Here is a 26,232-nt window from a genome sequence, read left to right as displayed (position 1 = left end):
TAAGCGCCAAAGAGGCACTGCGCGTCACGAACTGCAGTCATATCTGACAGAGTTCATGTGACAAAAAACATTGCATAGTTGAGGCACTGAAGCTCCTCCCCAAGGACGATTAATTATTATTTCATTTATTGTTCCTTAATCATTACTGTTTTTGATTTTTAATTTGTTATAATTTAATTATTAATGAATGTTCTTAATTATTTATGCTGCATTAATGAAAATATTTTAGTAAATTAGTTATTAGTTAACACATGTCGTCATTACTGTGTCAGCTGTATGATTTTGCAGGTGTGAATGTGTTCCTAAAACACCGGCACTATCCACACCACCCTGAAGCATGGCGAGCTGCGGCGGAACGCGTCCTCCGACCTTTTCATACCCCCACAATCCACGTCGGCGTGGAGTTGAATATATATTAGTGTGGTGAGTGCAGCGATCCCCGCTGATTACTTCACATGTATTCCGGGTCCGCTCGCCACGCTTCGGGCACGGTGACTCACTGCGCTCGCCACACTATATAAAATCAACTATACGCCGATGTGGAGAGTATGAAAAGGTCGGAGTACGCATTCCGCCGCCGTTCGCCACGCTTCGGGGTGGCGTGGATACTAGAGGTGACGCTAAACAATTCCATAGGTGCTTTCAATTGTAAGCACCCATCACATATCATACTATGCACACATCACATCTCATCACTTCTCATAGTAAGCACCCATCACATCTCATCGCATGGGTGCTTCTACTATGAAATATCGCATCGCACCTGTCAATGCGATATTTCATTGTATAAGCACTCCTGTGCATTTCATATGGACATCGCATCGCACAGCACTATACACGCTGCGCGATGAGATTTCACTACGGAGAATAGACCAGTACGCTAAATGTGTACTGGGCGCCGTGCTAGGAAACAAGTACCCAATTTTTTACTCAACCCAGGTGATTGATTTTTTTGTCATTTGGGAGAAACAAGGCTTGTAGCATCATATATTTTCACTGACCTGTAATGTATATGGAAACATGAAAATAGGAAAGACATTTTTCCCCAAATAGTAAAATAAAGCGCCGATTCAATTAGCACTGCAAATATATCAGTGCAATACAGGTCGGCAGATTCTGCTCGCACCTCCACACAGCGCTAGCAGAATGTGCATGTTGCAGGAAATGCGCAGACGCCGCCCACATCTGTTCTGCCAGCTTTTGCGGGTTACTTCAATCGACCTGTAATGTTTACATTCACCAGCATAGGCTAACTCCAAAACTGGACACTAGTTTGCAAAGGTGTCAATTTCATCATCATCATCATCATCAACTATAATAACATTCAGGTTTTTGTATGTGTTTATAGACAAAAATCCAGCTTAAAATGTAAAAATCAGATAGCTCCATTTAAAAACCTGGCATACCAATATCCTTAAGGACTGATTTTCAGGACAACTCCTATAAACAGTATTTCATATACATTCTTCCTGGCCTAGGGAACAAGAACTTGTTTTTCCAATAACTATAAAACACGTTCAAATAAAATTAACTACTCTCCTTTCTATTAACAGCTGTGGGAAAGTGATCAGGTTTTAAAACCATTTACTGCAACTAAGGACTGTTGTAAACTAATAAACAAAAGTTCATAAAATAAAATAAAAAAATAAAATTTTATAAATGAAGCGATCAGTACATTACCATTTGGTATAAGTATTCCACCCAACATAGTGCCAAACACCACTGTTAAGGTCAAGGCTTTGAAGCGCAAGGGTGGCATGTACCCTCCAGCGGTAAATGTGCCATCTTTTTGCTGTAGGAAAGAGAAAATTGACAAGTTTTTGAGTAAGGAATTAAGCATTCAATTGATCTAGTTGTTTATTCATAAATGTACATAAGTGATTTTAAAAAGAAACAAAGAGCCTGAATCCCTACATTATACACAATGCCAGTGTTCACGCAACGGAGCGTCAACATATTTTATCAAATGACTTCCACTGAAAGATATACATTTTAGTAATTTCAGGTAGGTGTTGTCTATTTTCCCATTAGAGAGGATGCCATGTGCAGCTGCACTTTAACACAGCTACATTCAAACCATGCATTTCTTTTTTAGACTAGAGCAGTGGTTCCCAACCCTGGTCCTCAAGTATCCCCAACAATGCACGTTTTCCAGGTCACCCGGCAGGTGCACTCATTATTCAGTCACATTTAATAGATCCACAGGCGGAGCTAATTATTTGCCTGTGATTATGTGTGGAGACCTGAAAATGTGCACTGTTGGGGGTACTTGAGGACCAGGGTTGGGAACCACTGGACTAGAGGACCATAAGAATCCAGAAGTTCTAAGGTTCACTGCTCACAAGATCTGGCATAGATTTATGGACCGTTTGTCAGAGTCACCAAGACAATGACCGACTGGAGGTGTGTTTTATAATGCAATAAAAAGTGCGAAAAGTTGTGGAAACAATAACTAAAAATAAAACCGTGCAAACATGTTTTATATAATTTCCAATTCAGAAATAGTGTAAAAAAACAATTCATGTATATTGCTGCCACTATTTAGGACTACAGAAAGAAGCAGAAAGACTCACACTAGGTGAGTCAAGCAGCGCTCAAATCAATGAAATAATACCCAAAAAAATTAATTTTTAGAAAGGTATAACAATTTTTACTGTTTCTTTAAAAACACATATAAATACAGTACATAAATAAAATCAATTTATAATGGCATAATAGGTGTAGGGGGGGAGATAAAAGTAAATTGGAATGAAATGTAAAAAATATAAATGAATTTGAAAAAAAAAAAAGGTCCCGCCTCAATGGACACAAAGGAGTAGACTGTGTCGACACTTTGGAGAAATAATGGGTAAGTGCACGTTACCGACAATGAATGATGGGTCCCTTGAATTAAGGTGGTACTGGGGATCCTCTCGATGTTTGCGGAGATGTTAAATGCCGCTGGAGGTTACCGCTTGAAGTTAACCAGACTGTATTTAGTTGGAGTGAGAGACTGGTGGATTAGTCTCAATCATCAGGGTTGTCTGGAGCGATTTCACCCAGGTGGTATTTCAAATAATGAAGTAGGGAAGTGGCTTCCGTGCCAGATAGCAGTCCACACTGGTGTAGATGTTGTAAACCAGGGGTTTGATGAGCACGGTGTCCGCCAATTAGAAATGCCAGTTGGAATAAGCAACAATATGATGTCCAAATCTGTCGAGGTTGTCACAGTGGTGTCCAGAGGTGGGAGGCAATCACCTAGGTGATTGCCTCCCACCTCTGGACACCACTGTGACAACCTCGACAGATTTGGACATCATATTGTTGCTTATTCCAACTGGCATTTCTAATTGGCGGACACCGTGCTCATCAAACCCCTGGTTTACAACATCTACACCAGTGTGGACTGCTATCTGGCACGGAAGCCACTTCCCTACTTCATTATTTGAAATACCACCTGGGTGAAATCGCTCCAGACAACCCTGATGATTGAGACTAATCCACCAGTCTCTCACTCCAACTAAATACAGTCTGGTTAACTTCAAGCGGTAACCTCCAGCGGCATTTAACATCTCCGCAAACATCGAGAGGATCCCCAGTACCACCTTAATTCAAGGGACCCATCATTCATTGTCGGTAACGTGCACTTACCCATTATTTCTCCAAAGTGTCGACACAGTCTACTCCTTTGTGTCCATTGAGGCGGGACCTTTTTTTTTTTTCAAATTCATTTATATTTTTTACATTTCATTCCAATTTACTTTTATCTCCCCCCCTACACCTATTATGCCATTATAAATTGATTTTATTTATGTACTGTATTTATATGTGTTTTTAAAGAAACAGTAAAAATTGTTATACCTTTCTAAAAATTAATTTTTTTGGGTATTATTTCATTGATTTGAGCGCTGCTTGACTCACCTAGTGTGAGTCTTTCTGCTTCTTTCTGTGTTCTCGAGTGAGGAGTGACTACCCTCACAATCAAGCAGCTGCTCCACTCAGAGAACCAGCTCATTGCAAGGCGCCTGACTATTCCTAGTGAATAACCTTTTTTTCCCCACTATTTAGGACTAGTTTGAGCAATATACATGTTACAGTGCGCTTTCTGCCCTGTATCTTGCAGTGAGTATACCTGCACTGCACGAATGCTATTCCTGGTCATGACATTATTTAGTAGCCTCAAGGAAGCTTTCTATATATACTGTACAGGCAATGGAAGTTACTGAACTTAGGGCCCAATTCATACCTCTTTGCTATGTTGCACTTATTCACAGCCTAGTGAGCAGGTAAAGACCACCTAAATTCTGACGGGCGCATCGGAACGCCCCCTATCACTCAAGCAGCGAGCGCCACAGTAAATGAAAAATCTGATGAAGGCATTCGCCGTTGGGGTTTGCACATGCGCATATTCAGCAAGGGGGGGGGGGGGAGCAAATTCAGATCACAGCGTGCAGGTCTGAATATCCCACTTAATGCTTACCTAGGTTTTGGCTGGACATTAGCAGTGTACTTAGGGAACTTGTTTTGTTGTTGTTTAGATTATCCCCTCCCTTAAAAATGTGATGGACCAATAAATTGAGCGACCATTCACTAATAACAGAGGAAGGCATTGAGTATGGAGGTCTCACCAGCCACCCAGTTAAAGCCAGATGAGCTAGTCATTGGCTGAAAGGAATCCAGTATAATAAAATCAGGTCTTAAGGGAAGGCGTAACCGAGAAGCTGCTATCGTTCTCAGAAGATCTGCATTCCATGCCCTGCTGTGCCCTGCTGGACAAGTGCAGTGCCACCAGCTTGCCACTAGTGCTTTACCTAATTTAGGATGCTCAGCTGCATCGTCCGAATATGTTTCAGATGCAAATCAGACTCGGCTATCAAGGCATCAACAAGCAGTCACATGGTCCAGCAATAGCAGAGCACTTTGGGGGTTATTCTAGTTCACTCTTTCTGACAAAATCCTTCTTAGATGGACAAAACCATGTGCACTGCAGGTGGGGCATATGTTACTTGTGCTGAGAGAATAAGATTTGGGTGGGGTTTTACTTCAAAGTGAAATCTATATTGCAGTGTAAAAATAAAGCAGCCAGTATTTACCCTGCACAGAAACAAAATAACTCACCCAAATCTAATTCTCTCTGCACAAGTTACATCTGCCCCCCTGCAGTGCACATGGTTTTGTCCATCTAAGAAGGATTTTGTCAGAAAGAGTGAACTAGAATAACCCCCTTTGTGATGGACATTCAGGTTCTTCCACTTATGCACTAACAATTGACCTCCCAATTGTCTATGCCCAATTGGAACATTCTGCTCTGCCCACTGATTGGAAGAACAAACCCCATTGGAAGACAAATTTACTTGGGCCTTAGCAGAAAGCTGGCATTCATAAGTAGGATCACCCAATTCCTTATGGAATGGATAATCTTTGGACAAATAACCAGTCTGCAACCACCATGTCAGACAGACACATATTTATGCCAGACAAGGAGTTACCACTTGAAGAGAAGATCCAGCTCCCTGAAAAACAGAAAGAAAAGGCCTTACAGAGTGCTTATCTGCTCCAAGGTCCTGGAGCACGAGGTGAGAAACTGGTCAGTCATCTCAGCAGTTGAGCAAACTCTTCAAAGAGGCGTAGTCAGAATTAGTGGCTCTGAGACTGGAGAACAATATTCCTCCTGTTAAGATCCCCAGTGTACCACCCTCCACAGTAATGGATGCCACTGCAGACAACACTAGCCAAGTGCAGTTAACATGAGGTAGAAGCCACTGCACCAGCTCCTCAGCCTGCCACAAAGACCACTCACCTTAATGGTTACAAAGGCCTGTGTCTGCAGTAGCCATTTTGGTTTAAAATCCGAACAAAAAAAAAAAAAAACGATTGGACATCCAAGCGTGTATGAAGATTGCCTCCAGCTGCTATAAAGAGCAATGTTATTTCAAAACTGATTTTTAACTATCGACTATTATGAGAATCAAGCATTAGCTTAGAGTTCAAGGTCTTTAGGGAAGATCATTATTTGGGCCTGACATTGTCATTAAAAAAAAAAAAAAAAATGATTTGATGTTTCGGTCTGTATAAAGATTAGAAAAGCATAATATTCAGGCAGGAACACAACATTAGAAAACACTCATGCAACACCAGAGTAACATCTATACGAACTGTTAATGGTTGCTATTCCAACTCTATCACTTGGGTACTAGAAGGGTACACAACTTCTCCATCTGCATACAGACGGGGAAGTTATGTTTTTCAATGTAGTGCTCACCTGCTGTTCAAACAGGAGCGTGTTTAGGGCCTGCCGACAAGGCAGGATCATCATGGGAAAACCAACAGCCACAGACATCATGAATCCCACCCGGATCATCTCTGTGACCAAGTTGGAAGGAAAGTTCACCAGTACATTACCAGCAATGGTTTCTGTGTAACTGACATAGCCAAAGAAGCCAACCTGGGAAAAAAAAAAGGCAAGGATAGAAACTTTAATAGGTACAAACTTTCCCTTCAATCTTATCATTACATTATAACAAATGCAGCATTTATACTGAAAGTGATCCATGTGCCGCATACAAATAGGGCCAAAATTGGCACGAAATGCCATTTCAGGAGGATTTGGAATTCCATGTCACTCAGTGTGTATCCCTAATATGCAGGTGTCTACAGTCGCACCCCAAACTCAGCGACTGGGGCCACGTGTAATGAATGAAGCAGCGATATGTTGTTTAGACATTCATTACATCATTCAATGTGTACCCAGGATTGCCCTTTTTAAAATACTTTTTTTTTTAAAGTGGCAATCATTTACCAGGCAAAATGCCCGGGTGCAATCGTGCACAGCCATTGAAATCGTACGCTATTACATTATTATTATGTGCGTCCCCAGCTTTTCACATTTCCTGCGGCACAACTGATTGTGTCTCACTAAAGTCCATGGTTTCTCGTAAATGCTGCTAAACAATAATGGATCAGACTACAAAATGTAACCTTTATGTGAGTCGCTTTTTTCGGTGTTAAGGGCCCCTTACACTTGTGAGATTTTGTGAGATTTCATCCAATTTGAGTCAATTTATCTGACGAGATCTGATGTGCCGCCTGACAAAATCTTATGTGCCTGATGTGTAGGACACAATCTACAATCCTGTGCCATTGAGTATAACCAAGAGATTGGAAGAGATTGAACCTCCTGCACATAGGATAAATCTCGAGTCAATCAGGTTCAATTTGTTGAGACAATAAGTTGACAAGTGTAAGGGGGCCTTTTGTGTATAAAGTGAATCAAAACCTTTCCAGGTATTATTATTATTAAGGTACTACTCAACATACAAAACAAGAGGCATATAATAATAAAATATTCTATATTAAATGTAACATTTTCTTTACACCAAAATTCAATCTAAGGGGTCGATCCTATTAACCACGAAGGGTGCGAGTTGCCGTTCGGGTGCCGTTTTCACGCTGAAAAAGGCACCCAAATTAACCCTAACTCACACACTTCGCAGGGCCGAATTGGCTGAAATTTGCTCGGACCCCTATGGAGGTGTGAGTACTTTTCCGCGAATTCGGCCCACCATAAAGTGCACCAGTGTTGTGATGATTCATACTCGGCGAATCATCCGCAAACATCAGGGTTAATAGGATCGACCCCTAACTTCCCACCCTTAGCAAGTCCTCCCATTCTTATGCCTTGTCACAAAATACTCTCACCCCTGTACTCAGACCTACACCTATCCTTTTCTAGGATGACCAACTTTCACTCCTGGCTTCCAAGAGCTCCCACACATAAAATACCTGACCAGACACTACCCCTCAACCTTTTTATCCTTCACATGCCCTCTCAAAATGGGCTTTTTAACTAAGCTGAACTATACCCACCTGTTACTAAATGCCACTGCATATGTTCTGCCAGTTTCAGTCTGTAAATTCTTATAAGTAGGGACCTCTCTCTACCCTGTCTCACGTCCATGCCCCCATCAACTTCAAGCTCTATTAATGAAGTGAAAAGCCCTGTTTCACTGATAACCGGGCTTTTTACCTCTTCACCATGTTCAAAGAAGATTTTATATCAAGAATCTACTGTACCCCTTAATGCAATAAAAAAAAAACATGGAAAAGTCTTGTTTAAACATCGATTGCATTTATATTTCAAATAATGAGAACTCTTACCAAAACATAGAATGTAGTCACAACGTTTAGAGAAGAAGCAAAGATAGAACCCATTGTTTTCACCGAGGGCTCATCCAAGCTGTCGTACGTGGGAAGAACTTGGCTATGAGAAAAAGAAAAATCAGAAGAGCACTTTAAAAACTTGCATAAGCAATGCAGCCTAGAAAATAATGATCAATTTGATCAGAAGACCTCCAAAAATATGTTGCAGAAATATGTAGATCCAGTAATAACATGAAAAAAATAAATGTTTTTTTTGTACAAACGTCTACAAAGACAAGCTAGAAGAGGGAAATTTGTATATATAATTTCTCCATGTTTTGTGTATTAGGCTTCTATTGAATAAAAATAATATTTCAGAGTGTCATGGGATATTATGGCATCTCCAGTCACAAGAGGCTTTAGAATGCATATATGAGCCCCTGTGTTAAATGTGACAGCCTCTCTTCTCGCCTTCTCCTCTTCTGCCAATCAAAATTACATTGTAGCAAACCTGACTGTGGGGCAGTTAGATTTTTTTATTCTTGACAGTAGTCAATTTTTAGAAGAATAGCTAACAAAATGAATATCAGATGCAAGATTAAATTACTACTTGGGCTATGTACTGAAAATCCAAAAAAGTCCTCCCCAAGCCACAAAGACATTTAAGAAAAGTAAGAAAATGCATTAACCTCGCACATCTACCTTTTATTTTATTTTAAATACATATACACAGAATTGCTGCCATTTAAATAAGTAAAAACATCACAGAAATGGCATCTACTAGACATTTTCAGAACCCCTTGTTTTAGTAGGAGCTTTGGCATCTTGTGAATTATTTAATAATAAGGATTAAAAAGGGTTGAGATTACCTGAAGGGTAAAAAAAAAGGGGCAGACTAGATGGGCCAAATGGTTCTTTTCTGCCGTCAAATTCTATGTTTCTAACTGCTTAAATTGACCTCTTTCCAAAAGCTGAAGACAAATATCTGGGTGCACAGATCATTCCCTGGGAGGCAGTTGCTTCAAACAGAATGAAATCCACTATAATGGATAGAACATTTTGCTCCACCCATTCCATTGATATCATTGCAAGGGGACTTTTGAGGCCTCTCTATTGATTTACAAATGCAATAGCCAGAGGGCAGTATTCAATGAGAAAAGTTCTCCGTGTTTTGTGGAGAACTTGTGCTTTGTTCGCCTTGGACGGAGCATTTTGCTCTCCAAAAGCGAGCAACCCTATTCAATGTGAAATGTTCTCCGTCTTTCTAAGTGACTTTCTCCGTGTCTCTCCGTGTAGCAATTCTCCATCTTTTGATGGAGAGCTGGAATGTGAACTTTTAAACTAAAAGGTTTTTTTAAGAAATTTTGGTGTCAAAAAATCTGTTTTTTTTTTTCTGTGAAGGGGCATGTTATTTTTATTCATGTGCTTGTATAGCACATGAATATATATTTAATTTAAAAAAAATATTTTTTTTAATTTTTTTTTTATTTTTTTATTTTTACACAGTGCAGCCAGCAGGGGGCCGGAGCGCTCGAGCCGCTCATTAGATATTCATATATTCACTGCACCCAAACGTAACTATGCACAAACGGGTGCAGTGAATACTGGGTCCCCCGCTGGCTATAGGGGGGTGCAGCCTGGGTCCTGGAGAGCCCCCCTCCCCTCCACAGTCCTCTGGAGCAGCCAGGGAGACTTTAATCTCTCTGGCTGCTTCCGGCTCCCTGAAAGCTCCCTGCTCCCTGCAGGGGTTAAGACTCTCCGCGAGTGGCGGAGAGCATCAGCCACATTGAATAGAGGGAGCAGGAGTGGCAGAGAGCCCTCCGGAACACGGAGAGTGCATGGAGAGCGAAATAAAACGCTCTCCATGCACGGAGAACTTTTTCATTGAATACTGCCCATAGTCTGGTTAAACATTTTTGCAGTCTTTCCTTTTAAGAGATGGTTTCCTCTTACTGAGGTTTAAACACTGCCAATCACATAGATCCACCCTCAACTTGAGGTTCTTTGCCAAAAACTCAAGATAACCATGCTTACGGGAATATTTCCAATGTCAAAACCATCTTCCCCAAGACACTCAGGCAGCAGACATCTTCTTGTGAACAAACAAGGGCTTATTCAAATCTGTAACAAAAGGATCTTGGCCTCTGTCAGAACCAAATGCTACTGCGGGTTTTGAGAAGACCACCAAGGATGACCATATATTGGGAAGAAGCTGCCCCTTTAACAATACCCTGGTGAAATACCAGTGTCTGCTTCAAGCTCATGTGCAGAAAACCGCACAATGACAAGAACTTACTTTGATCAGGTTTGTCCAGGCAGGGAATGACAATCACCCAACATGGACCGCCGAAGGCCGCCATCCATCTATGATGATTATAAACACTATTGGAGCAGTTGCCATTACAAACCATTGTTCCCTAAATAAGTAATGCTTGTTCTGCAAATTAAAAAAGGATCTTACATGTAAACATGAACCCTTGATATTGATACAATGAATTTGCTTTCACCATACTGTTTATGGACCTGGGGCCTGACTCAGAGTTGATTGCAAGAGCAAAATCTTTCTTAAATGGGCAAAACCATGTGCACTGCAGGTGGGGCAGATGTAACAAGTTCAGAGACAGTTACTAGATATGCTAGGTGGCTTATGCTATATGGATAAATGCAAGGTGTATGAGAATACACTAAATATTCACACCCATACATAACTGGTATATGGTACTCAAAGGTGACCACCAATAAGCAATTCTGCTCTAGGACTACTGGATGGAAAGAAGAATATGCAACAGACAATTGTATGGAAAAATTCTAAAAAATATATATTATATTAAACAGTTCATATAAGAAACTGTAAATAAATAAATAAACTGTACAAATTGCATGCACATTTTTAAGCAGCCTCAAATTAGGAGTCATAACGGTTAGACCACCAGTTAGAACATGTCCAACTAAAGGCCCATACACACTGGGTGACTGAGCTGAAAGTCGCATGTTTGAGACGGCTCAGTGTGTATGCGCTGAGCGGCTACCCCCCCCCAGCGGTGAAAATGATCATCGCTGTCCATACATGCTGAGGCAATGGCTTGATTAATTATCACAGATAAAGGGCTGCCCGGACAGGTCCGGTACAAGGTGTAGTGCAGGAGTCCCATATGAAAGCTATATTCTAAACCAAGGGTGGGCAGTAAGCAGCCCTCCAGCTGTTGATGAACTATACATCCCAGCATGCCTTGCCAGTTTCAACATGGACAAATAGCAAAACTAAGACAAGGCATGCTGGGATGCGTAGTTCATCAACAGCTGGAGGGCTGCTTATTGCCCATCCCTGTTCTAAACCGTGGTTTTTATCACAGGAAAATTCCATGCGGATACAACCTGAGGAGATAACTGCCCCAAAACTCTGAGAGGACGGCCTGAATAATTGGACAGAATCCCCAATAACTGCTCCAGCTGTGACACGTGGCATTAAAGGACAATTACTCCTTAGGGTGGTGGCAAGGTATAGGGAAAGAATTTATTTCTTACAAGGGACACTGTAAATAGTTGCCAAATGGTATGAAAATCAGATTGCCACAGTTTCGAATAACGTTAAGAACTGCCTCATCCGCCCTAAAGTTAAGAAAAATAGCAATTTTTGCTAACAAAAAACAAAAGTTTATTTTTTTTATTGAAAGTTTAGACAAAGTCAAAATAAATATGGCATTAAAACTATTGTCTTTCGGGCAAACCACCGATAATGAGATTCTGGACAAATTATTTGAGCATGGCATGATAATCAAAGCTCAAATCGATATGGTAGCAGCTCAACTGTTTTAGGATAAAGAGGTAGACATCTTTGTTTCGCCTAAAAACATTGATCTTCAATAGATTCAATATCTCAGTTTTTATATACTGAACCAGATGTTTTGTTTGATAATGAAGATATCTTGAAGGGGTAGAAAATATCTCAGAGTAGTAAATGACACTGCAGAAAGAGCAATACCTGTTGCAAGTAGTTGCTGGATGTCGAAAGCTCTATCCTGACCTCTCAAAAGCTACCCTCTCCCAACCTCTACTTATACTGGCAAATCAATTTTATTCATTTTAAATATAAGCTAGGGCAAAACTCTGTCCTAAAACCCTATTTTATGTGGTACCACTTGCACTTTCTGAAGATTGCTCTTGTAGTAATTGATGATAAGGATTACAATAAAGAGTTAGTTCATATATTTGTATTCTTTCTCCAACCCCTTCTTTCTGAAGCCTAGTTTTCACTTATGTAATGGTGGAACCAAAATTGGGGGTTTGCGAAAATATAAATTTTTCATACATTAAGGGCTTATGAGACCGGTATTAACGTTATTCGATCAAGCTGAAACTTTGGCAATCTAATTTTTATATGAATTGGCAACTTATTAGCGGCCCTCCGAAAGAAACATTGATTTCTTACGACCACCATATCAATCTTCTTTTTAGATGAGCTCAAATAAGGATCAATAAGTGGAAAGGTCAATAAGAGTGAATCCTCTGTATGCAGAAGATCCTCAGAACATGCCCTAACACTTGACGCTGCCGTAGATACTCCAGCGGCTGTGACCCCAGTGGCTGTGGTGGTGGCAAAGATGACCCCGGTAGGGAACATCGCAGCCTGCAGCATCCCTTGGGCAAAATACAGCAGTGGCCCTCACGGGAAGAACCCCCAGAGGAGGAGGTAAGGCTCTTGCCTTGTAGTGCAGCAGCGATGGGCCCAGCAAAGGCCAAACCTCGACCCCTGTCCTCATCTTTTCTCCCCTCATTCTGGCCCACCCCACATCGATGGGCCCAGCCATGGCCCCCGGAAACACTGGCCACCCCTCAGCCATACAAAATGCTGAACAAGGAAAATGGCCTGTGAGACCTGCTGCTACCTGGAAGTAGCTATGACCAAGATTGAGCTGCTGATGGCTGCCTAGGAGCTGTGCAGCTCAGCCAAATAGGTTTCCTGTCTCATACAGATCTGTACTGTCACTGTTTACTTGAACCTAGCCAAAATATGTACCAGTTTCTCACATGTTGTGTTCTATACAGGTACTATTTTTTACTTGCTACCTATCTGACAGGTGCACTCACCAAGTAGCACCAGTGAATGGCTGCATGGTTGCTGCACAGCTCAGCAAATATATGTTCCCCATGTCCATGTCCCCTATAAGGATCCATCTAGCGCATATCTGTCTCTGTTAACTGTTCCCACCCTGTCTGTTGCACAGCAATGCAAATCTAATTCCTAGTATACCTGGCCAATAAAGCGGATTCCGATTCTGAAAATTGTATGTAATTTTGTGCTGTTTAAACTGTCCAGCTAAAACAGATCCTTAAGAGAGAAAATGGACAGAAACCAGATACTACACCTCTTGCTTAAGCCTAGAAGTGACTGCTGCTTCTGCAGATTATGAAAGCCTACCAGAGAGTAGGTACAAGAGGAGGTGAGGAAACACCTCTTCATGAGTCTTAAGGTCCATACACCTGGGTGACTATGCCCAGTGTGTATGGACAGCAATGATCACTATCATTGCTGCGGGGAAAGACGCTCAGTGCATACACACTGAGCGGCGCCGATGGAGGGGGGGAGGCATTGCATAGCGGAGCGCAAAGCTGTCCTGAAAGCCGCTCATCTGCTGGTTATACCAGCAGATGAACGGCTTTCCTGGCGATGTTGCGGGAGCGCGCAGCAGCGCTCATCGCCAGGCCATACTCACTTTGAGCTGAAAGCCGCTCATACCTGCTGTTTTGAGCGACTTTCAGCTCAGTCGCCCAGTGCGTATGTGCCTTTAGTGTTAAAATAGTACCATCCCCTCTGCCAACCTTTTTTCCCCCATTCGGTCAACTCAAGCTTTACCAGACAAAGAGACATAGCTCATGTGTGTCCTCTTTTGCCATAACATGGAACATTGTACTATACACATTGAGTTGAGTTTTGTAGCTGTATGGGGCGGTCTTATGTCTGAAAGAGGATTTGAATAGTTAGGAGTTGGTTTGCTATATATGTAATCATTTATGTTCAATGATCCTGTGGTCACTGAAGGATTGCCATCTATAGAGCAATATAACCAACTCCCAAACAATATTTAAATGAGGGACTGTGGTTCAAGTGCATGTCAGCTGCTGCTATGCTCAGCGTATTGATGATATGCACAGCATGTCTGCATACAGGTATTGTGTGAAGGAACTAGGCAAATGCTGCAGAAACTATTGAACTGTACTGTTGCTATTAGACATACAGAATTTTTTGTGCATCAGCCCTTTCATTTTGAACCCACTAGAAACATAGTTTGCAGAAACCCTCCATAAGGAGTACACAATTTAAGGACCCCCTCCTCTGCGGCACTAAAGCCAGCATACAATGTTAACATTTCATTATCAAAGTGTGAGAAAATGTATGAGCTGTTGCTGGATGCGAGAGGCCAGGGCAGGTGCTGACAGATGACAGGGAGGTAGATGGGACAACATGGCTGCAATGTACAATGTGTTCTCATACAGAAGGCAGTTATACAGCTCCAGACTGGCAGGGACACATTGCTGCATATTTTGAGGTTGGCCTTATAAAGAATTTCTAGTCATCCTTTTCCTGCAGATATTCCAAAAACTGGACTCTGTCTAAAGTTTAAGGGAATCAAGTGTCATAAATGGTTGCATGCAATTGTGAAAGGCAAACAGCTATACTAGAGGAATCTCACAAGAGAAGAACCATAAAAGGAATTCAAAATAAATGTGTTCCACCAACTTATTGAGAAATGTAATTATCTAGGGTGGATAGTATAGGTAATGTGCACCATTACAGCAGAACTGATTTACAGAATGAATGTAAATGTCAGACATTATCCTCATTTACTCGAATGTAATCACTTTAAGAAAATGTTAAATGGGTCTCTATTTTTGTCATCTATAATTGTTCAATTTCAAGATGCAGACAGACATCACAGGTAAATATTTGGTGAACCAAACTAACAACCACCGGCCTATGGGGGTTATTCTGATTCACTCAGAATAACCCCCATAGGCCGGTGGTTGTTAGTTTGGTTCAGAAAGGCACAATCACTCTCTAATGGGAAAAACCATATGTACTGCAGGTGGGGCAGATGTAACATGTGCAGAGAGAGTTATGGTGTGTACACACGGTGAGATTCCCTGGCTATTCGACTTAAGATTCGAGTGCTACGCAATCTTTGCTATCTCTGTACTTTTTACATACAACTCATACAATGAGCATTAGATTTGCACTATATAGTCATTGCTGCCCTGTCTGTCTATCTGGGTTTCGATTTGTGCCGTCACGGGAGCGCGCATCGGGATCGCAAGGTAAAAAACATGTGCGATCTGCATGCGATTTTGACTATATAGTCAAATCTCATGTAAAATCTCATGTAAAATCTCACTGTGTGTACACAGCATTAGATTTGTGTGTGTGTTGGGGGGGGGGGTGTATACTTCAAACTGAAATTATATATATATATATATATATATATATATATATATATATATCTATATCTATATATCTATATATCTATATATCTATCTATATATATATATATAGATATATATCTATATATATATATATATATATATATATATATATGTGTAAAAATCAAGCAGCCAGTATATGCCCTGCACAGAAACAGTAAAACACCCAAATCTAACTCTCTCTGCACATGTTACATCAGCCCCACCTGCAGTGCATACGGTTTTGTCCATTAGAGAGTGATTGTGCCTTTCCGAGTGAATCAGAATAACGCCCTATGTCATTTTTAAGACAATGGGTGTAAGACTCACTTTCCATGAATATACGTCTTCAAAATGGCTGCTCTCACGGTGTAGGATACTCCTTTTAAAAAGCTAATCTTACATGTTAGGGAATTACAGAAATATGCTGTGTCCCCAATCACAGATTCGTTAATTTGGTGAATAAAACGAATGTCATCATACAATATAGGGCCTTATTCTATTTCACTCTGACAAAATCCTTCTTAGATGGACAAAACCATGTGCACTGCAGGGGGGCAGATGTAACATGTGCAGAGAGGGTTAGATTTGGGTGAGTTATTTTGTTGCTGTGCAGGGTAAATACTGGCTGCTTTATTTTTACACTGCAATATAGATCTCACTTTGAAGTAAAACCCCACCCAAATCTAATCTCTCTGCACAAGTTACATCTGCCCCACCTGCAGTGCACATGGTTTTGTCCATATAAGAAGGATTTTGTCAGAAAGAGTGACTTAAAATTATATTGAAACAAGAACAGGCTACCAACCCTGTGACATGCTTTCCAACCACACCATCTGCAACATAATAGCGTTGCTTTCTCTTTAGCTGGGGCAAAATACCTTGTAAACATATTTTGGTTTTAAGTGTAATGGCGGTTACACCCGTGGTGATGTCATCATGAGAAGTCTGCTGCACAAAATTAACTCCAGCAGTTGCTATATTTTCTTTTTACAAACTACCCCGGACCATAGCCATCCATATACCCCAGACTTGTGAGTAAAAAGAATAAGTATTAAAAAAAAAACACACTAAAAGATGATATGCAAAAGAGATAGAGACAGCCTGTGGTCTTATTTACACCTCATTTCAGAAAAAGAGAACTTGGTGAATAACTGTTGTCAGCAGGACTTCCACGATTGTGAACACTTAGTTAAGGTGCTGAGAGACGTACAGCATCTCCCAGCCCCCACCGCTAAGCCCCTGTAACAATCAAAGGCCAGGTCCAGTGTAGGGGGACAAAACGCACAGCAACAGGATGAGGGCTATGTGCCAGGCCATGTAACCCGATCCTTGTGACACCAACAGGGGAAACAAACACAGGGCTCTGTCAGTGTGAGACCCCATAAAGCCGTCACTTTGAAAAACTTTCTTCCACAAATAATTTTATGGCTTCTGTTGCAGGAAAATGGACATTACTGCCCCAGCCTCAGAATGATGATGAATGACCTATGCCCTCCATTGAGAGGTTGCTCTACACATCTTATACCGCTAAATCCTGCCACTGCCACCACAATATGCATACTACACAAGTGATGCGATCGTATGTATTACGTATTAGCAGTACAATAGAGCATTTGAAAATGGCAACAGTAACATATACTGTATCACAATAGATGTAGGCAATCAGTTGCCTATAGCTTCGTGCCTTTATATGGGCACATGAATCTCCCCATGTATTGGTTATTAAAATGGGGGGGGGAGGAATCTAAAGAATATTTTACGATTTAATATCAAAACCCAACTCAAGTTAAAAAATCCTTTGAGAGATTGTTATTTAAGGTCATATCTATGAATTACTAAAACCATAGTTTATATAGTAGCAAATTCCTCAGTGCTATACAGAGATTATAACATTTACATCCTAGTACACAAGTATTTGTAGAAAATAAAGTGAAACGCAACGTCCAATGAATCAGTTTATTTTTGTAAGTGAAATCTAACCAGAGACAATAGATAGCCGGCAACACATTTTACAATGTATCCGACAAGCTCAATGTAAAAAACAGGAAGTACAGAGGCAGTAAGATGAAGGGAGTCATGAACAGGCCATGGTTTTAGTGCATGGCTCACCCCGACCACAATTAGGGCAGTTGAAGATTGCAATTTCTGCCACTACAGAAAAAACCCAAAAGCCTTGGCAGTCCGTCTGTTTGTAAGACACATGCTGTGATTTATGGCAATTTGGTCTCAAATGGCCACGGCTGCCACACTCTTCCCCCAACGGATCCCCTAGATAAGCTGCTTTACCAGGTAGGCGCCAACAGTGAGGAAAAAACCATGAAAGTGACTGCTACACCAAGCACAGTGCCACTTATAAAGACCCTTGCTTGCAAGTGCTTGGGCACATTAAAAAGCCAAAAGTCTAGTCAGTGGTCGCCAACCCGTCGCTCGCGAGCTACCAGTAGCTCGCGGCAGCGATCGGGGTAGCTCGACCACTGTCACCGCCCGCCCCTCCATTGTCCGCCGCCGTCCGCCCCATCCGCCGTCCGTCCGCTTCATTTTTTCCCTGAGGGGAGGAGAGAGCATTGCGCTTCTCTCCTACCCTTCCCTGTGCGTCCCAGGTCCCTGTGACTGCGGCGTCCGCCAACCAGAGCTCGCGGGCCGGCAGCCAATCAGCAGCCGGCCCGCGAGCTTTGAATGGCAGACGGCGCAGTAACAAGGAAGTGAGGGGAAGGAGAGATGCGTGCTGCGCTGTGCTCTCCTCCCCTGAAAGGGAAGCAGCACGCCGACACAGGAGGACACCGCCGGACACAGACAGTGCCAGCAGCACCACAGGGGGCACCGGATGGCAGCAGCAACAATGGTAAGTGTGCTGCTGGGGAACACCTGACACTGTGGGGGCATATTTATTGGCACTGTGGGGGCATATTTATTGGCACTGTGGGGGCATATTTATTGGCACTGTGGGGGCATATTTATTGGCACTGTGGGGGCATATTTATTGGCACTGTGGGGGCATATTTATTGGCACTGTGGGGGCATACTTATTGGCACTGTGGGGGCATATTTATTGGCACTGTGGGGGCATATGTATTGGCACTGCGGGGGCATATTTATTGGCACTGCGGGGGCATATTTATTGGCACTGCGGGGGCATATTTATTGGCACTGTGGGGGCATATTTATTGGCACTGTGGGGGCATATTTATTGGCACTGTGGGGGCATATTTATTGGCACTGTGGGGGCATATTTATTGGCACTGTGGGGGCATACTTGTTGGCACTGTGGGGCATTGTTGGCACTGTTGGGGCATACTTGCTGGCACTGTGGGGGCATACTTGCTGGCACTGTGGGGGCATTGTTGGCACCATGGGGTCATACCTGGCAATGTGAGGGTATTCCTGTTTCTGGCACTGTGGGGGCATACCTGGCACCGTGGGAGCATATGTATATCTGGCACTGCACTATTGGGGGCATATGTGTATCACACCCCCATTTTCCATGGCTGCACCCCATGTGGCTACAGCTCTTAGAGAGCTGACTATGCCCCCATAGCGGAAAAAATGGGGGATGTAGCCTCGCAGGAGTTGCACGGTAGTAGCTGAACCTTCTAATTTTTGGCGCGTGCCTTCGGCACGCGCAGATGACTCTTCTCCTCTGCCTCCAGTGTTGGGAGGTATGTTTTGGGGCATTGCAGTGTGTGGCATAATGTGTCAGGGGCATTACAGTTTGTGGCATTATGTGTAAAGGGCATTTTTTGGGATATTATGCAGATTTTTAATTTTTTTTTACTTTAGTAGCTCTTCGGGCGGTTTATTTTGTCGCGAGTAGCTCCCGACCCAAAAAAGGTTGGAGACCACTGGTCTAGATAGAATGAAGAAGTGACCTAAGGACATTGTAGGTGCTGGGTAAAAATTACTACTGTTTTTAAATTGATCCACTCACCATGAGCTACTGCTGTACTATGGATTGCATGCATATTAAATCATCCTGTAAAGTTCAATACACATTGGGCGGTGTTTTAGCCCAGCGTGTATGGTGATAGATGATGGGGAAAATTGCTGGGATGAAAAATGCTCAGTGCATACACACAGAGAATTTTCCACCCGGATTAGCGATTTTCCCAGGTGTGGACGACTTTCCATAACAAGACGCTATGGAAAGACGTCCACCCTTCACTCATCTGCTGGCATCAGCAATCGCCACTGCCCTGTATGCACTGGGCAGCTTTCAAGCTGAAAGCAGCTCAGAGGCATAATCTGAGCTGCTTTCAGCTAAAAGTTGCCCAGTGTGTATGGGCCTTTACATGGTCTGTGACCACAGAAAGCATGAGCTATACCTCAGTGAGCAGGAGATAGTATTATGATTTGGATTAATCATCTGTATATTTTCAATTGTATCTACAGTGGTTATTAGGTTCGTTTTATTATAACTCTCAAAACTAATTTTTTCTTTTTTTTTACAAATCTGGATTGTATTCTAGAGCATGCCTCCTTTTTAATTCTTGCTTCTGGTCTACAATGGGTAACCTGGCTTGCAGAATACTACAGTATGCATAGTTATTAATGGTACCATTGTAATACAATGTACACTATACCTATTGTAGATAGCTAGACACCCCTGAGCAATATTTCAAAACTAGTACTTGTAATACCCCTTTTATACCAAGAAAAAACCCAGGTTGGACCCAGGTCAGCTGTGGTGTAAAAGGGGCCAACCCAGGTCCAGTAACACTGGTCTCCTACCCAGGTCCTGACCAGGGTTGAACACTGGTTGTACCTGGGTCATGGGCAGTGTAAATGGTCCCAACCCAGGTTGGGACATCTGGGTAGTGCTGAAAGGATACCAGAAGTGCTGGACACCTTTCCACAGTGCGCTGCAGTGGCAAAAGACAGCAGCCAGGAAGGACACGGGCAGTGCACACATAATTGGATGCATACATAGGGAAAAGCAGGGCTGACCCAGGTTCAGTGTAAACATCACAGACCTGGGTCCGACCTGGGTCACAGTGCTGTGTAAATGGGGTAGGAAGCTGGGTCCAACCCTGGAAACTCCCGTGTTCAAAGACCAGGGTCTGACCAGGGATTTTGGTGTAAAAGAGGTATAAATAAGAAGTAATATAAGGTACAACTGTACATATACATATAGCCATCCTCTAAAAGCTTGCTCTAGATCTAGATTTAGCCATCCAAACACATTCACCTATAGTTTATTTAGTAAACCAATCAATATTACATGTGGTATCAGTGGAAGACATACAGTAACATATAATTTGAGATGTGGGCTTGCAGATGTTGGGTGGGGGGTGTTCATACATAAAACTATAAACAAAAAGAGCACCGGAGGAAACACTACTAGGAATAGATAAATGATGGCTTGCAAATGTAATGAACAAGTGCGAGAATAGCATACAGAGAGGGAGGGAGGTTAGCCATATTTTATTATTAAAAAGACAAAGTGAACACACAATTAAGCAAAATGAAGATACTTACGACTGGCAGGCAAAGGACATACCAAAGATTGGTATGCATCGGAAGAGGCCCTCAAAACGCACATAACCAACTTGCTTCATCCACTGACCACTGAATAGGCCATGCTTAAAAGAGGACAGCACGATCTGAATGCAAAAGAGAACTATTCTTTAAAAATGAAAGCACCTTCTGGTATAATTGGAGACACTACAAAGAAAAATACATCAAGACTTTAGCAAGAAAACAGAGCGAAAAATATAAAAGTGATTTAGGAATTAACAACAATTGTCAAAACTAATGGGCCCCATACATCAGCAATCACAATTTATGGATTTTCAGATATAGGGATATTTTGGCCAGATAAATGGATTTTACAATCGATCTGACTTTGCCCACACATTACAGATTTATTTCAGTGATCGGTAGATTTTTCCATCTAAAGATTGCATCTTCATATCTGGAAATTGCCCCAATCGATTGTCATTTCAGCTGTTCATAATGTAAATAGATGAAGAAGACGAATTGGGAATTCCCACACATCTAAAAAAGATCTGCAGATAATACCAGATTATTAAGCATGCTTAAAAACCTGATTAAGCAAACGATTGGCGATTTTGATTGGGATTGCCAAAAGGGGGAGCCCACACATCTAAAATTAATTGTGGCAATCATCTCCATATCTGAAAATTGTCACAATTAATTGCTGATGTATGGGGCCCTTAAGTTCTTGGGGATCAACCAACTGTTCTGTTGTTGGGTCTACTTTTGCCTTTATGCAGATTCACTTTCACAGTTATTGATACTGAATTTTGGGAGCACCACCAACCATATACTACACCTATTACAGGAAAGGTAGTACAGATGTTGGTTTACTATAAATATTCCGGATGTAATTATTACCATCTGTAGTCAAACTACTTACAAATATACTTCATGTAAGTTTCTATGACTAATGGCCTAATTCAGACCTGATCGCAAAAACAAATAAAGGTGTCCTGCGATAAGGTCTGAATTAGGCCCTAAGGTACAAATGTTCTGGGTGAGCTTTTTGTCACACAGCAGATGTCAATACAATAACCTGTGTCTGTCCAAACACACCAGAGCACGTCCTTGTCAACACTCACAAAAACTGCTGTGATGCGTTGCTTCTGGTCATTTACACTTACAGGAAGTCGAGGAACAAGAAAAAAAAAAAACTCACAGCTGGGATGAAAGTTATTATGACTGCCACTGTACGATGGGAACAGTTCGATTTCACTAATTCTAGCACCCAAAACACCAGGCACAACCTCCATATTGGACCTGTGTGGGTGCCTGCACTAAAAGAGGCTTCTAAATCAACAGGAACATGCAGCACTCCAAACGCGGTAGTCTGTTGCATAAACTTTTTATTGGACAACGTTTCAATATCCCAGGTATAAACAGCTCACCTTAAATACCCAAAAAGTATGCAGGTGGGGGGGGGGGGGGGGGGGGCGTGCACACTGCGGCAACACAGATGGCGCATAGCCATCTGCATTAAACGCCGGCAACACATCTCCCACACATCTGGCCAACATTAGTGACATCACCATCACAACATAAGTTTGTATATATGTTAAAGTTTATGCAACAGACTACCGCATTTGGAGTGCTGCGCGCGCGCACACACACACACACACAAGAATAGATGACGGCACTCCGAAGATTTAAGCAAAGAGTAGATGATAGCAATAATAAATGGCAAAACACAAGACTTGTGCCAACGTTTCAGGCACAATGCCCTTTATCAAGACATGTCTTGATAAAGGGCATTGCGCCCGAAACGTTGGCACAAGTCTTGTGTTTTGGCTTTTATTATTGCTATCATATACTCTTAAATCTTCGGAGTGCCGTCATCCATTTTTGTATATACTTCTCCCTTTGGGGAAATCGTAATTACTCCTTATGCGAGTGCCGGGACTACAAATCTCTCTCTCTCGACAATTTACCAAAGGAAATACCCGATCAGGGAATAACATGTTAGCGAAAATCCACTTCTCTGGTCATACAGTGTGGTACATCCTGAGGCATAAATCTTACTTAAATGCTCAATTTTTTTAAGCAAAGCCCAGACTTTAGGAGAAGCATGTCATATTTGCAGCATGAAGGAGTTTGTGTAATAACTTGATCAGCTGCCTGCTAGATAAACAGGGCAGACGGCATCTAACATTTGAGCAAGCAGCAGGGAAGTATCATTTTCTCTTTTTCCCCCCTTTCATCTACTTTAGTTGCAACACTACATAAGCTTGGTTGTGAGAGACTACCCTGACCACAGCTGGCACAATTCTAGTTACATTCTTTATGTACATCACCGCAGCATAAAACCCATCATTATTTGCTATCAGTTCTTAAGAGATCATCTAAAAATTCCTTGAGTTTGTAAACACTTCTCAAGGCTCTGTGAGAATCCAGTCCCCTAATTACAGAACCAAACTATTTCTCAACATGTACCATAGAACGTACTAATCCCCACATGACAGTTACTTGAAGGGTTAGTCTTCATTGTACAAGTGACCTAGACACACTATTAAGAAACGTCTGGCTTAACTATTATGGAAGACTTGGTATCCAACCTCTGTTCACACAAATGGGCAATCATGGGCATCATGTAATGAGTTCAGTCTCAAGAGGCAGAAGGAGATAACTATTTGCAATTACTACTGTATCTTTGTATTACACAATTGGTAAATGTAATGCAAATTAGACTAAGCAATGTTAATTCCTATCCTTCTTATACATTTATCCGTGGTGGCTTAGAGCCGTCACTTTCACAGAAGTTTTAAGGGGTCTGTGTACGAAGCCTTGGATAGAGATAGAGTGGAGATAAAGTATCAGCCAATCAACTTCTAAATGCCATGTTACAGGCTCTCGTTGAAAAAGTACAGTAAGAAGCTAGTTGGCTGGTACTTCATCTCAATCCACTTTGTCTCTCTAAGGGTGCGTACATATTAGACCACAGGTTCTCAAAGTCGGTCCTCAGGACCCCACACAGTGTATATTTTGCAGGTCTCCTCACAGAAACAAATGAAATTAGCTCAACCTGTGGATCTTTTAAAATATGTCAGTCACCTTTTGGGTGACCTGGAAAACATGAACTGTATAGGGTCCTGAGGATCAAGTTGAAGAACCACTGCATTATACAATAATTTAAATTGTTCACAACATTGCAACGTTTGCAGTGTCATCTAAGGTTTACGCACCTTGAAGCTTAGTACATAGACCCCTTAGTCACAGTAGACTAAGCTTGAAAAGTGACTTCAGGATTTTATTATCACAAAACATTAATTAAATAACATTGTTGCAAATTGGTCCAACCAACTGCAAAGGGTCTTACAGGAAAGAAAATATGAAAAAACCATATAGGGTAGCTTCCCAGCGCTGATCAATTCCTCTAGATCAGGGGTGTCAAACTTAAATTCATCGGGGGCCGCATCAGCAGTTTGGTCAACCTCAAAGGGCCGGTCCCCCAAAAAGTACAAATTACAGAAAACTTGTACAAGGTGTACTTTAAAGCAGTATGAAACAGGACATGCATATAACAATAATGCGATAACAAAAATGGTGGGCCATCAAACACAGAGCTATGCTGCAGAAATTTAATTCCACATCCAGTACTAATTATATTGAGGTGCAGGGTTCAGTGGTAGACAGGGACAGAAGGTACAGAGCTGCCTTAAGGATGCTAGAGGAGGTGACACCATTTTGGGAAAGACCTTTTAATGTGGGCTAGCAAGATACACAAGCAGTGACTAGAGGAGAGCATGGCCTGGTGTGTAAATGTCACCCTCAGTGACAGAGATCCCCACGTACAGTGACCAGCCCGAGCTATACACTACTAACCTATTTCAGTCAGCCGCCTCGCACACACGGTTACCGCTACTACCAGCAGTCCAGCACGGATCGCCAGCTGCGTGACGTCCCAGTCCCAGCAACCAACCCTGCAGCTCCGGCGAGCGAGCGAGTGCGCGCGGGGTGGGGGGTGGGTGAGAGGAGGTGGCCTAGGCAGGAGCTGGGACACACTGCCCCTGCGTGCTATCTCCTCGCGCGGGCCACATGACGAGGTCTGGCACGCCGGATTTGGCCCGCGGGCCTTGTGTTTGACACCCATGATCTAGAGGAATAGATCAGCACTGGGAAGCTACCCTATATTGTTTTTTCCTGTTTGTATCTATAGGAGTGGTGCTCCTGGATAGCGACCCATAAATTATAGCTGTTAAATCGAGAATCACCTTGTTAGGAAAGTAAATATGTATTAATATATGTGGACTTTGTAGAGGAGAGGTAAAAGGGTAGAAAAGAGCTTAAAAAGGGTATGCAATGTACCGCTGCTATTTCCGACGTGGGAAATAGCGGCGGCTCCCTGTTCAATGCTGTCAACGACAGAATTGATGCGGGTTCACAGCAGAACGGGCCGGACTTCAGACGCTGTCAGGCCCGTTTTGCCGGTATCTGGGCTGCAGATTGACAATCCACGGACATTGAATCCCGTCTGTCATTTTTCGGTCGATCTGAACGCAAACGGGCCCGGATAACGGCTGTCGGCAGGGATCGACAGCCGTGATCCCAGATTGCATACCCCTTACTGGGTGCTCAAGAAATTTTCTAAGCTTCCCTGGAGATGTGGGTTTGTTGTGTGTAGGAGGGCATTCCACAGAGTGGGTGCAACACATAAAAAGCCCTGCAACTGTGAGTGGGAGCAAGTAAAGAATGTGGATGATAGATGCAGTGCAGGGGTCCATTATAAAGATATTTAAGATACCCAATGACAGGTATGTAAGTGCAGTCTTGTTGATAGCCTTATATGTAAGCAGAAGTGTTTTATATTGAACTCAGTAGAATACAGGCAGACAATGCAAGCAAATTTTAATATAGGTGCCACATCGACAAAAGAAAAGAAAAAAAAAAAACTTTAAAAAAGTGTATTTTTAGTAGTGACATTCAACAACTGCAAACTCGGTTCATAGATTATCTTATTATTGCCCACTAGTTCTAAGGGATGCTATGCTCTGGTGAACTGCAACATCTGTTATACTAAAACTGAAAGTCTATATTTAACCATGAATGTATTTATGTTGGCATTACAAGCTGCTAAACAAGCCTTTGAGCACAAATAGATTTTTTTGATTCACAATTGAAAACATTTTCATTTACCTTTTCACTATTTTAAACAATTGTGTGAAGACC

The 26,232-nt window shown here is 42.1% G+C and overlaps 1 protein-coding gene across 2 annotated transcripts in view; it reads right to left on the bottom strand.

The window, feature by feature from the left end:
• The window catches only part of SLC38A10 (solute carrier family 38 member 10), a 72,633-nt gene that overhangs the window by 34,246 nt on the left and 12,155 nt on the right, over positions 1-26,232 (bottom strand). For both annotated transcript variants that reach the window (XM_083148805.1, XM_083148806.1), the window contains exons 6-9: positions 21,049-21,173; positions 8,137-8,239; positions 6,242-6,424; positions 1,681-1,792 (exon numbers count right to left, since the gene is read on the bottom strand). In XM_083148805.1, the coding sequence (XP_083004931.1) occupies positions 1,681-1,792; positions 6,242-6,424; positions 8,137-8,239; positions 21,049-21,173 (523 nt within the window). The remainder of the gene's footprint in view (positions 1-1,680; positions 1,793-6,241; positions 6,425-8,136; positions 8,240-21,048; positions 21,174-26,232) is intronic.

The sequence above is a fragment of the Crinia signifera genome, chromosome 6 (assembly GCF_055691185.1).
Source record: "Crinia signifera chromosome 6, ASM5569118v1, whole genome shotgun sequence".
Lineage (NCBI taxonomy): Eukaryota > Metazoa > Chordata > Amphibia > Anura > Myobatrachidae > Crinia > Crinia signifera.
Note: the sequence above shows the minus strand (reverse complement) of the source record. Positions and strands in the feature narration are given on the sequence as shown.